Source organism: Miscanthus floridulus, chromosome 9 (genome assembly GCF_019320115.1).
Source record: "Miscanthus floridulus cultivar M001 chromosome 9, ASM1932011v1, whole genome shotgun sequence".
Classification (NCBI taxonomy): Eukaryota; Viridiplantae; Streptophyta; class Magnoliopsida; order Poales; family Poaceae; genus Miscanthus; species Miscanthus floridulus.
In genome coordinates, this window is record NC_089588.1 from 21,196,911 (window position 1) to 21,210,427 (window position 13,517).

The window sequence follows — 13,517 nt, forward strand, 5'->3', positions numbered from 1 at the left end:
GTGGCACCTTTTCCATATATATCTAGCTAGTTTCAGAGGTTGAGTGCAAGATGGGGAGAAGAATATATATAAGTGCGTGTGCATGGCTTTACATCCACATGCAACTACAGGTGGGACGCACCACCAGCCAATTTGTCCTTGCCCCCTAGCCTAAACACCTACTACGCTCACAATATTTTTAGAGAGTTGTATACGCTCGTAATATGACACTGATATCTCAATGACATGTGGGCCAGGGATCCTCATGTTGGCCTCCTATAGTCAGATACTCAGATACAGGCATACTACAACATATCATCATCATAACATGCACTTTATCAGTGTCATCGTGTTGGTTTTGTCCTTGATGCTATTTGCTAAGTGTTAATGTGTGTGCTAGTACTCCCTACATGATGGGAACATGTAATCACAGCAGTATAATACTACATGTGTGTGTAACCAAGACCAAGAGAAACATTCACTCCACCCACCTGACTACTAAAAAGGGATCACATCGCTGGTAGTAGCAAGCAAGAAACCTGCGCCTGCACGTTGCTCCCAAATTGCAGTTGCAGAGGACGGACATCTCGGCAAAGCCAGCAGCAGCAGCAGCAAGCAAGCGCAGGATGCGAGCCGGCGGCTGCGCGGTGCAGCAGGCGCTGGCCGCGGAGGCGGCGGCCGTGGTGCGGCAGGCCGTGGCCCTGGCCCGGCGGCGCGGGCACGCGCAGGTGACCCCACTCCACGTTGCCAGCGCCATGCTCTCGGTGGCGGGGCTCCTCCGCGCCGCCTGCCTCCGCTCCAACTCCCACCCGCTGCAGTGCAAGGCGCTCGAGCTCTGCTTCAACGTCGCGCTCAACCGCCTCCCCACCGCCAGCCCCAACACCGCCGCCGTCATGTTCCACCCCGTCCACCACGGCGGGCACGGGCAGCAGCACGCGCCCGTGCTGTCCAACGCGCTCGTCGCCGCGTTCAAGCGCGCGCAGGCGCACCAGCGCCGGGGCGCCGTGGAAGGAGGGCAGGGACAGGGACAGTCGCCGCAGCCAGTGCTCGCCGCCAAGGTCGACATCGAGCAGCTCATCATCTCCATCCTCGACGACCCCAGCGTGAGCCGCGTCATGCGCGAGGCCGGCTTCTCCAGCTCCCAGGTCAAGGCCAACGTCGAGAAGGCCGTCTCGTCGTCGTCGTCGCCGGAACATCAACAGAACACGATGATACCACCCACCAACGGCCACGCGACGGGCTCTCCTGCGGCAGGTTCCGGTCACGCAAGCAGGCGCCCCAACAAGTCCGACGACGACGCCATGCGCGTGCTCGACTGCATGGCGAGCGGGACCAAGCGGTGCGTGGTGGTCATCGGCGAGAGCGCGGCCACCGCGGAGGTGGTGGTGAAGGCGGTGATGGACAGGGTCAGCAAAGGGGAGCTGCAGCAGCGGCACGAGCGGCTCAAGAACGTCCATTTCGTGCCCCTCTCGGCCGCGTCCTTCCAGCGGATGCTGAGGGAAGAGGTGGAGGCCAAGGCCGGCGACCTGCGCGCGCTCGTTCGCCAGGGCTGCACCGCAGGGAAGGGCGTCGTGCTCGTCCTCGAGGACCTCGCGTACGCCGCCGAGGCCTGGGCCACCGTGTCCGAGAGGAGAAGACGCGGCGGCAGTGGCCGTGAACACGATCAGTGTGGCTACTGCCCCGTCGAGCACGCCGTCATGGAAGTGGGCAGCTTGGTGTCTGCCGCTGCCGGTGGCGCCGGCAGAGGCCTCGACAGGTTCTGGCTGCTAGGGTTCGGGAACAACCAGGCTTACATGAAGTCCAGAGCAGGGCAGCCATCTCTTGAGGCCGTCTGGGAACTGCACCCCGTCGTCGTGCCGGACGGCCGCCTCTCGTTGAGCCTCACCCGCAACAGGTTCGGTGCTCAAATCAATTATATTATTTGTGAGTTTGCGGTAATTAACGATCATAATAAGATGATTAACGTCTGGAAATGCCGGCTGGTTCTCTCTGTTCTTCCAGTGATGCCGAACAAGCTAATCAAGAAAGAGCAACAAGGCCTTGGCCCTTCGCTAACGGCACTGCTACCGGCGAGAGTGAGCTCATCACTTCCTGCACCAAGGTGGCGGCGACAACTCCGAGTGTGCCGCCATGGTTTCAGGGGTACCAAGTTCAAGATATGACAAGACCGGCGAGCCGCAGCACCAGTTTTCAGGTACATATATTCCTATGCTCAATCCAATAATACATGATTAAACAACTTAGCAAGGGGCCAAGAGGGGCTATATTAAGATAAAGATATCACACACATGCTTAAACAACTTAGCAAATTACATCAATCATTTCTTCCTAAGTAAGATGCACGGCTCAAAGATTCTTTGCCATCTTTGTTCATACCCCACACCTCCTGTGTTCAGATTTTGCGTGGATTAAATAACAATAGGTTTTGTTTCTAAAAGTATCAATTTTCTTCTGTGCAGTTGCAAGATTGGAGCCCCAATTTTAATGGATCAGCAGCATACCACACGTCGGAGCTCACACTGAGCTTCTCCTCACAGATTACTAACTCTCCAGACACTTCTTCCATCTCCGGCTCCTTTACCCCAAGCTTCAATGCTGCCAGCTTGATGATGAGCTCCGAGCCATGGCAATTCAAGCTGATGCAACCTTGCCCAAACTATCGACATGATGACCCGGTGCCCAGGTCCTATGATCGTCAATCATTGCTTGCAAGGACTACTAGTCCAGAAAAATCTTACTCGGTGTCCAACTCATCCGAAGGTGCCCCAGCTGAGTTGCCAAAGTTCACGGAGCTCACCGCTGAGAATCTCAAGATCCTCTGCAACGCGCTTGAGAATCGGGCTCCACATCACAAGGACCAGGTTGCAGAGATTGCAAGTGTCGTGCTCCAGTGCCGCTCGGGCATGACAAGGAGGAGGAGGTGGTTCCAAGAGAAGCCAAGTTCAGTGACATGGTTGCTCTTCCAAGGATGGGGCAATGATGGCAAGAAAGCAGTGTCTCGGGAGCTTGCAAGGCTTGTCTTTGGCTCCTACAGCAAGTTCACCTCCATCTCACTAGCTGATGAGTCCACCCATGTTCACTCGGATTCCAGCTCCGGCGAGCCGATGTTGAAGAGGCAAAGATCACTGGACACTGGGCATGGTTGCGTTCAGAGATTGTATGATGCGATACTCGAAAACCCTCATCGGGTGATAATCATCGACGGTGTTGAGCAACTGGACTATGTGTCGGAGATCGGCGTCAGGAATGCGATCACAAGTGGAAGAATTAGGGGTTGCAATGGTGATGAGATCAGTTTGGGGGATGCCATCATTGTATTGAGTTGTGAAGCACTCGATTCAATGTCTAACGCTTCCTCTCCTCGGCTCAAGCAAAGGGTCATCAATAAGGATGGAAAGGAAGGAAATTGCATGAACATAGAGAATGGGATGGAATCATCTGGTTTTACCTTGGATTTGAATGCATGCGCCGAGGATAGTCAAGGGAATGAAGAGAGTGTTTCAGATAATGCGAGTATCATTAATATTGTGGATGGTGTGTTCTTCTTCCAATTAATGGAGCACTCATGACATTGTATTGCTTCATTTTTAATATATCAACAAATTAGCCTAGAGTTCTTAATTAACTACTTAGTTTTCTTTGTATTTTTCCTCTGTTCTAGATTTGTAGCTGATCCTTATATTTATTAATTAGCCATTTGTGTTATGTATAGTTAATTATGTGTTCGTGCGTTCGGCAACAAACTTATTTATGGATATAGGAGCTACGAAAGAAAAGGAGGGTGCTCAGTGGAAATTGATGGTCAGATACAATACTCCATTTTATTTGACTAACAATCATTACCTCTCTGGCTTTCTTTTATTTTCTTGCTGTAAAAATTATCGTATGGACCTGCATGTTGGGATTAATTAACTACAATTTATTATCAACAAGAACATTTTAATCATGTAATAGAGACATAGATTATTTACTACTAGTGCGTGAGACATTGATGATGTCGTCTTACACATTTGGAGAGAGTAGTTTAATGTTGACGTGGTTTGTGGAAACATGCATTTGCAACCACTAGTCACAAACGCTGCAATGTTCTGCTCCCCACAAGGTGGAATGGGAAAAATAGATCTTTACATCAGTGTTGCCATGACATTATTATTATATACTATGAAATGATGTCTTACTGGAGCTAGCTAGCCGCTTCCTTAGGGAGAACAAAACTCAAAACATCTTTATATACAACTAGGCATGTAGGATGCAAGTGCTTGCCACAACATCACCCATCTTGACTATTATTTCAACAATAGTACATAAATCGTGTATATGTTATTGGTAACCTAATTATAGCTGTCCAGGTTTAACAATCCAATTATATGATGCCAATGTTGTTTTCTTATTCTTTGGTGCTATCATGGAGACCAGATTAGGTACAGATGTTACTAGTTCGGCCAAGGATATCGTCATTTATTGGGCTTTTAACATAAAGCTAAGGAAAGTTTTGTGCGTTGTTGATACGTACGTTATTTTAGTTAATGGAAAAAAATCTACAGCTTCATCCTCACAAAAGAGGAATCAGATCACGCTTATTACAAAAAAAAGTTTCACAAACTAACGTTCACAGGGCTCACAACATGAAAGTTCAAATTGCAATCCTAAAAGCGAAAGACCATGAGGCTGTTTGGATGCCAGCCATCAATTGCCACCCCTATGTGTGGCAGCGCCACAGTTTGTGGCGTGGAAATTGGGCGCCACAGAGTGTGGTGGGATTCTTGAAGTTTTTGCTTTGGAGAAATTGTGGCTGCCTAATTTGTCTCATCAACCAAACGACCGACAAAATTTGCATGGCGGCCGCACCTGTGGTGTGGCGTGTGAGGGTAGGCAACCAAGCCATCCATCAACATGTTCGTTTGCTCGTATACGATCGTGGATTATAAGCTGAAATATTATTTTTCTCTCACACTAAACCAACCAGCAGTAAATAATCCACGATCATTTACGACGAAACGAACATGCTGCATGAAGAAGGCAAGCGCCACTGACTCCAAGGTATGATAAGCAAGGATGAATGCATCTTCACATCATCATTTGTGCTGCAATTGACTCCATATGCAATATAGCCAATGTGTCCCTCTGGATAGGACGCGCAAAAAGGTTTTAGTATTACACTAAGGCCTTGTTTACTTTGCAAATTTTTTGAACCCGATGAATAGTATCACTTTTGTCTTATTTGGTAAATATTGTCCAATCGTGGACCAACTAGGCTCAAAAGATTCATCTCGTGATTTCCAACTAAACTGTATAATTAGTTATTTTTTTACCTATATTTAATACTCCATGCAAGCGGCTAAAAATTGATGTGATGGAGAGAGAGTGAAAAAACTTAAAATTTGGATGGCATCTAAACAAGGCCTAAAAAAACAACCTTATTACTCGTGAGCTACATTGGAAAGCCGCCACCTCCTGTTCTTAGCAAAACACTATTAGGGACCACCTTGCTTGTACCAACCGCCAAATAGATTCTCCACATTAAAAGCACTTTTGGAATGCATAAATGTCATAGGAATCAATTTATTCTACACAAAAATGTAGTAAATAAACGAGAAAAAAATCCCATATTCCGAAGGGGGGCATATGGGTGGAACAGTACTAAACATTATATATATCAATACCCGCCAGAGAAACTTAGCAAATGGAACTCAAAGAATAAGTGTTGGATAGTCTCCAAGCTACTACAGAAACAAAGGTATTTACTCCCCTGCCAGTTTCTTCTAGCTAGGTTGTCCTTTGTTAGTCACCTCATTTTAAGAAACCATATTTGGGCCTGTTCACTTGAACTTATCAGCTAGAATCTACAGTATTTTATCTCACGACAAAATAACTTCAGTCGGCTTATCAGCTGGCTTTAATACCAGCCGAACAGACCCAAATATTTTATTTTTTAATGATACTTTTGTTCTCCAAGTTTCCTGTGTGACTTTGATTAAATTGTTAACTAGAAACATATATGTTATTATCATGCTACTCCTACAACAAATTGTTCGGCAAAAAAGATTCCTCATCACAGATTATCGTGTGGCCAATGGAATTGATGTCCATTTACTTCTACCCAGGGGCAGACCTAACCCATGGATGAAGATGACCCTCTCATCCTACAAGGGTCAATAAATAATTGTTGGTGCCTTAATGATCCATTTGATTTTTTTAAGTAAAAAAGCAAGTAGTTGGCAAGGTAAACGAAGATATGAGGGTGTATTAGAGGTCTGCAGTTGCAATGCACACGTACTTGTTCTAGTACACTACAAGTCATCAAAGTACAAAAGTGTTCTTTTTGTTATTTGGTCTTTATGGTGACAAAAAGTTGCAATGCATGATATATGATGTTAGAAAAATTCTTATATTGATTTAGGGCCTGTTTGGCAGGGCTCTGGCTCCTCTGAAAATGGCTCCGGCTCTGGCTTCTCTGAAGGAGCAGCTCCTCTGGAGGAGCTGAAGCCGTTCTGAAAAACGTTTGGCAAAACGACTCCTTTGCACTAGACGACGTGAACCCACAGCAAGGAGCCGCGCGAAGCTCGTTTTTGAGGTTTCTCCTGCGCAGGCAAAAAATAGCTCTAGCTCTTGACCGGCTCCCCATGCAAAGCCCTTTCCAACACTGGTGCAGCAAGGCTTTTTGCTCCCGGTTGGGAAACCCCTTTAATCACGGTTTCCCAACCGGGAGCACCAATCCAGGACTAAAGGTACCCTCCTTTAGTCCCGGCTTGGGACTAAAGGGGAACCTTTAGTCCCGGTTGAAAACACCAACCGGGAGTAAAGGGGGCCTCCAGGCCTGGCCAGGGACCGCCACGGGGCAGGACCTTTAGTCCCGGTTGGAAACACCAACCGGGACTAAATGTCCCTCTCTTTTTTCCTTTTTCTGGTTTCTATTTTTGGTTTCTTTTTTCATTTAATGATTAGTTTTGATATTAAAATACACTTTCGAATACGCTGCTAATAGTAATATATATGTGTACTTCGCACGCGTAAGTTTTCGTTCGAACTTTGTACATAAATAACAAACAAATATACGCGTACATGCAAATATATATGATGATCATATATATACACACGTTATTTTATGTACATATAATATGTGCATACATATATATATATATATATATATATATATATATATATATTACAAAGGTTTGATATATAAATTGTTTATGTCCTTAGCAATTCACTCCTCTAGATTTGGCATCCACGTTTCGTTCGGGTCATTGTAGAACTCGCCGTTGGGGTTGATGACCTGGTCATTTAGAAATCCTGCTATAGTCTCTCGAATTGCTTTAAGTTGGTCAAGTCGTATGACTCTTTTCCTCAACCATTCAGTCTTCAATAAAAGTTAAAGGAAAAAGTATTAATATATATATATATATATGTATGTGTATTGCTCATGTAATTACTTATACAAATGAGAGCAATAAAGAAATTGTAAATATTCGATCGAAATAATATAAAGGAAAAAGTATTTATATACGTACTTTGAGTTGCTCTTAAGGAGTTCTCTTTGAGTACACCATGATGAACTCGCAAACATAGTATCCGCAGTAGTTGTTACCTTGCTCCTGCCTTAGAACCCACTTTTACGACAAAAAAATCAATTAGGGTGAATTGAAGTCATCATATGGTGTTAATTGAATATAAATGTGTAGTTATAGTACTTACTTTGTGTGCGATTACACCCAGTGACGCTTTGCAATGTTTTATTTTTTGTTCCTCAATGAACCTTTTCCAAACCCTGCTCCCAATAAAATAAAAAAAATAATTTAACCTTTAATAATTGTTGAGAGATCGGCGCCATTATATATATATGTTGTTATAGAGAAACTAAATTAATTACCCTTGTATAATATCTATCATGTCTTGATACTCCGTTTGCGGTTTTCTCAACGAGTCTAAGATTTTCAATCTACTATTGGCCATATGGATGACCATCAATATCCAGTGATTGCTGCATAAACATATATATATATATATATATGTGTGTGTGTGTGTGTGTGTGTGTGTGTGTGAGAGAGAGAGAGAGAGAGAGAGAGAGAGGTAACTAGCTAGTAAGGAAATATTGATGTCCCATATATATGATTGACATTAATTACTTATAATAACACTCACTTGAAGTTGTAGGGGAAGAGTATCTCTTTCTTGTCGCATTGGTTCACTAAGAAATTCATGAGATTTCTCTCAGGTTGAGGCTTATAATCCTTCGGGGGGTTAGGGTGTTTGTATACGACATATGGATCAACAAACCCAACATCATTATCCTTTCTCTTTCTAAGTTCTGTCATCTCATATCTGCATACATGAAAATTGTGAATATATATATTATGAATATATAATAAAGAAATTGTGAATATAGTAGAAAATAATCACACTTACAGACAATAGCAGCTAATGAGACTATTGTCGAGAGAGTCCAGGTGGCATAGTTGGTGTAATTCTGCAAGCTCGACATAGATAATGTCATTGCCACGGAAGTAATGGTGGTTTCTAATTCCGACAGAAAGATAGATTTGTCCCGCATCAGACGCCGACATGTACCACCCGTTTAGCAAGTACATTTGCGTACCCAGTTCACCTAATTTCTCTGGGTTGTATAGACTCTGGCCTAGTACAAATTTCTTTTAAGGATCCACTTCCAGAGCAGATGGTCCTTCAGTGAGCACTTCGGCAAGGTTCAAACCAGTTTCCTCATAAAACCAAAGAAACGACTCATAGCCGCCTACCTCCGCCACTAAGTTTAAGTTTGAACCATATTCGTTAGGAACGACAAGGGGGGGATTGATTGTTGCGTTTGTTGTCCGAGTTGTGCAACACCTTTCCCTACTCTCTTCTTTTTTTTGCGCCGCCTCATATGACTTGGTGAGAGAGCGGTCATAGTCCGATATCGGTTGTTTCGTAGCGCTCTTAAGAGAATCCCGTTTTTTTTGTTCCAACTTCTTTCTTAGCTGATCTGGAGGTAGGAAGAAGTATGATGGCCCCCGGTTCTCCCTCGCTCGTCGTGCCTGGTTTGCACCTTCAAAGAAATCTGTCACTTCTTTTTGTACTACATCCTTTAATTCCTGTTTACTTTTCTCATAAGATAGTTTTTGGGGAATAACTGGATGAGTATTTGCTTTCTGCTTCTTTGCCGGCGGGTAGGGCAATGGCTTCGTTTATGGGGCAGACCTCTTAGGGGCTGGCTTCCTTGGAGGCGGGGGAGGCGTTGGAGACCGCCTTAGAGGCAGTGCAGACTTTGGAGGCGGCGGAGGCGTTGGAGACCTCGGCGGAGGAGTTGTGGACTTTCTTGGAGGCGGCGGAGGAGTTGGAGACAGTGGGGATGCAGCAGTGCCTTCAAAGGCGTCATCATTGCCCTGAGCACTATGATGGTCAGGAGAAGCAACAGCTGGACTTTGGTTAGCGGAGGCCCTGCTTTGTGAGTACAAAAAATAATGAGATATAAGTAAATGCTTATTATTAGTCATGCCTATAGAAAATTATCAAAAAATTGTTTTGTTAACTTTTGTTCGCACCTAATGTCTGCTGGCGGTGGAGCAGACGCCCCAGGGATAATGATGTAGTGCTTGTGCCATAGTATATATGCCTTCTCTACTTCTCCTAGAGTCTTCTCTCCATCACCTCCAGGAATGTCAAGAGCTAGATCCTCATAACCTTTGCTCACTTTATCCACTGCGACCCTAGCATATCCAGGTTGTATTGGTGCCCCATGGATTCTTGGTGTCTTGGTAGGGTCTGGAGGAGTAAAAACACCGACATCGACCTTGATTGTGTCATTCCCCCATGGAACATGTAGCTCAATTGATGTCATTGGAGTAGTGACATCATCCATGGGGAAGCGCAGCGCTGCGTCATCTTGCTTTGGCAGCTCAGTGGAAGCGCAGCTGCTTTTCAACTGACTAGGGGGCTAATATTAACATTCATTCCTGGCTCTGATGCCTGCCTCTGGGCACTCATTGCTATCTGCACTTGCTTTCTGATTTCTTCCTGCATTCTTACTTCCATTGCTTTTTCTCGCTCCTTTGCTTCAAGCACCATTTCCTCCAACATTGTCACCCACGCTGCTTGCTCCTCCTTGCTTCTCTGGTGGCTTCGGTAGGTTTCCCTGTCATTAGGGAAACCAAGAACCCATGGAGTGTTGCGTCCTAAGCCTCTGGTTCGGCTAGTGTGTTCAGCAGTCTCGATGGCATACGTCAGCTCATCCTTCTCTCTATCGGGCTTGAACACACCAATCTCTTTAGCTTCTATAGCAAAAGCCAATCGGCGTGCTGCTGTTTCGAGTTTTTGCCCATACACTGCCAGGCCGATCTGTGGGTTGAGTCTTCCCCATGACCAAAAAACCAATTCTTCGAGCGTGGGGGCCACTTGGCTCATTCTGGTTCGATCCCCTTGGCAATAATGTCTGCTTCCATTTTTTGCCACTTCGGAATGGCAGTATCGTAGCCACCTAATCCCATGTCATGGTGGTATACCTTTTTTCGAGCATTCTCTTGGTTCCTTCTCACCCGTGCCTCACCCTCTGTTGATGTCTTGTACTCTACTAAATCATTCCAATGGGGCCTCTGTTTCGAGATCGGGCCCGTAGCAGTTTTGAAATTCGATGTTTCGTTCTTCTTGATGTATGTGTTGTATATGTGTTTTTTCCAAGTCTGGAATTGTGTGGCCATCTTCTTCATAGCCCACGATCGAACTAGCTCCTTCAATTCATCATCGTTGATATCATCATAATCATCCGCTTGCAACGTGAAATGGGCAAGAATATCATTCTAGAGCAAATTCTTGTCAACATCAGAGACAAAACTAACATCAGGCTCGTTGATCTTTTTCTTCCATTCACGGATACTGATCGAAATTCTGTCCCTTACAAGGTACCCACAGTGTTCCACGAATTTCCTTTTATGTGGACCAAGTGGTTCACCTGTCTCGATGTTGAATTCTGATATTATGTACCGACCCTCCAGTGGTTTCTTCGGTCCTTGAACATTTTTGCTCTTCGCCGTTGTGGTCGCCGATCTAGAGGGCTGCATATAAAAAAAATAATAAATAAATATCTTTTGTACATAGAAATATATACAATATTCACATATAATATATATTTAGTATATATACCTCACCTGTATTTTCTTGCAAAACATTTTCTTGCTCATTTTCAATAGCTAGGTATTGACTTCCGTCATCAATATCCTGCTCACCAGCATTGGCAATAATATTCATCATTTCTTCCTCCATGTTGTCTCCCGAGGCAGCCATATCTAACAAATTTAACAAAATTTAAGTCACATATATAAACAAGTCATATACAAATTTATCTAAGTCACATATATATAAACAAGTCATATATGTAAACAAGTCATATATGTACAATAAGTCATAAACAAAATAAATCTAAGTCACATACATAAACAAGTCATATATATAAACAATTCATATATGTAAACAATCATATATGTCAACAAGTCATATATGTAAACAAGTCATATATATAAACAAGTCATATATGTAAACAAGTCATATAAACGACGAATTTGCCCTAGCGAGAACGACGAATTCGCCCTAGCGAGAACGACGATTCGCTCTAGCGAGAACGACAGGGCGAATTCGTCGTTCTCGCTAGGGCGAATTCATCGTTCTCGCTAGGGTATACAACAACGGGGCGGCGTTGCTCCGCATATACAACAACAGGGCGGCGTTGCTCCGCATACAACACAACGAGGCGGTGTTGCTCCGCATACAACACAACAAGGCGGCGTTGCTCCGCATACAACACAACGAGGCGGCATTGCTCCGCATACAACACAATAACGGCGTTGCTCCGCATACAACACAACAAGGCGTTCCTCTACATATATCACATAAAAACACATATCGACGTACGTAGGGGTCGGCGGTGACGATTGACATACGTAGGGGTCGGCGGTGATGGGCGTCCGGAGGCGGTGATGACGAGGCGGCGAGGGGTGTGGCTAGCGGCCGAGGCTCCTCCTCCTCCCTTCTCCTTCCTCCTCCCTTCTCCTTCTTCCTTCTCCCTTCTTCTTCTCCTCCCTTCTCTCCTCTACTGCCCTGTGGCGGAGCGGGGCCGGGGCAGGGACGGCCGCGGCAGAGCAGGGCCGGGGTGGGGATGGCTGCGGCAGAGCGGGGCTGGGACGGGGATGGCCCGCGGCGGAGCGGGGACGGGCCGAGGTGGTCGGGGGGCGGCGCGTCGGTGAGCGGGTGACGTCGAGGCAGTGGGGCACCAGTGCGCGTGCGGGCGCTCGCGAGGTGCGGCGTCGGCGACGGATCGGACGAGCGGTGGCGATCTGTTAGGGCTTGGCTCGACAGTGGGGAGGAGGAAGAAGAAGGGCTAGGGCGGGCGCAGAGGCTATATAAGGGAGAGGACCTTTAGTCCCGGGCATTGGTCCCGGGCCCTGTTAACGCCTAGGACTAAAGGTCACACCTTTAGTCCCGGCTGGTGGTGGCGCCCGGGACTAAAGGTAACCTTTAGTCCGGGCTGGTGGTGGCGCCCGGGACTAAAGGTAACCTTTTACCTTTAGTCCGGGCTGGTGGTGGTGCCTAGGACTAAAGGTTTTTGGTGGACAGCCGAACTGCAGTTTCGCTTCCCGCCAATTCATTAGGATTTTAATATATTTCTTTTTACACAAATGATAAAAGGATAGTTAATTGCACAGAAAATTAAATAAAAGATATAAAAATATTTAAAAAAAATATAGATTCTATTTTGCTTTATTGCACATAGGAAAATTATGGGACCTAAAGTTTTAATTTTTTTAACAAGTTTTAAAACACAATATAGTGTTTAAATTACTATTTCGATAATGCAAAAATATAGTGTTTAATTAAATTCAGAAAAACTCTTGTGTTTCGACTGGAAATTTGTTTTCACATCATTTGAACGTGACATAATCCCACCATCAAACATAAATTTGTTTTCACATCATTTCAACGTGACATAATCCCAACATCAAACATAAATTTGTTTTCACATCATTTCAACGTGACATAATTCAACATCAAACATAAATTCACAAGTATTACATAATATCTCTAATACACACTATTGAACATCAATATATATATCAAGCGGGCACAGTAATGAACTTCTTCTTGACGTATGTCCCTTGGTTATGATCGCGCCGTAACCATGGAGTGTCCTCATCGTTTAGCTGGATGCTAGGGTCTTTGTTCACTGTGAAGGGTGAAATTCGGTCATCCTTTTCATAATCTTCTGACATGTCTGACTTGTCTTCGATTCCGACGATGTTTCTTTTTCCTGAAAGAACTATGTGGCGCTTTGGCTCATCATTGATTAGGTGGTTGTCATTTTTCCCTCTCTTTGATTTTGTAGACATGTCCTTGACATAGAACACCTGAGTCACATCCTTCGCAAGGACAAACGGTTCGCCTTTGTACCCAATATTGTTGAGGTCCACTGTTGTCATTCCATACTGGTTGTCGACTGCTACGCCGCCTCTAGTCGTCTTTACCCAGTGGCACTTGAACAAAGGTACCTTAAAATG

The 13,517-nt window shown here is 45.1% G+C and overlaps 1 protein-coding gene across 1 annotated transcript; it reads left to right on the forward strand.

The window, feature by feature from the left end:
• The first annotated feature begins 486 nt into the window (after positions 1–486).
• On the forward strand, positions 487–3,773 carry LOC136481527 (protein SMAX1-LIKE 3-like). The gene is made up of 3 exons (XM_066478858.1): positions 487–1,873; positions 1,981–2,173; positions 2,439–3,773. Exons 1-3 carry the CDS (start codon positions 606–608, stop codon positions 3,546–3,548), a joined length of 2,571 nt encoding a protein of 856 aa, XP_066334955.1. The 5' UTR covers positions 487–605; the 3' UTR covers positions 3,549–3,773.
• Positions 3,774–13,517: the final 9,744 nt, after the last annotated feature.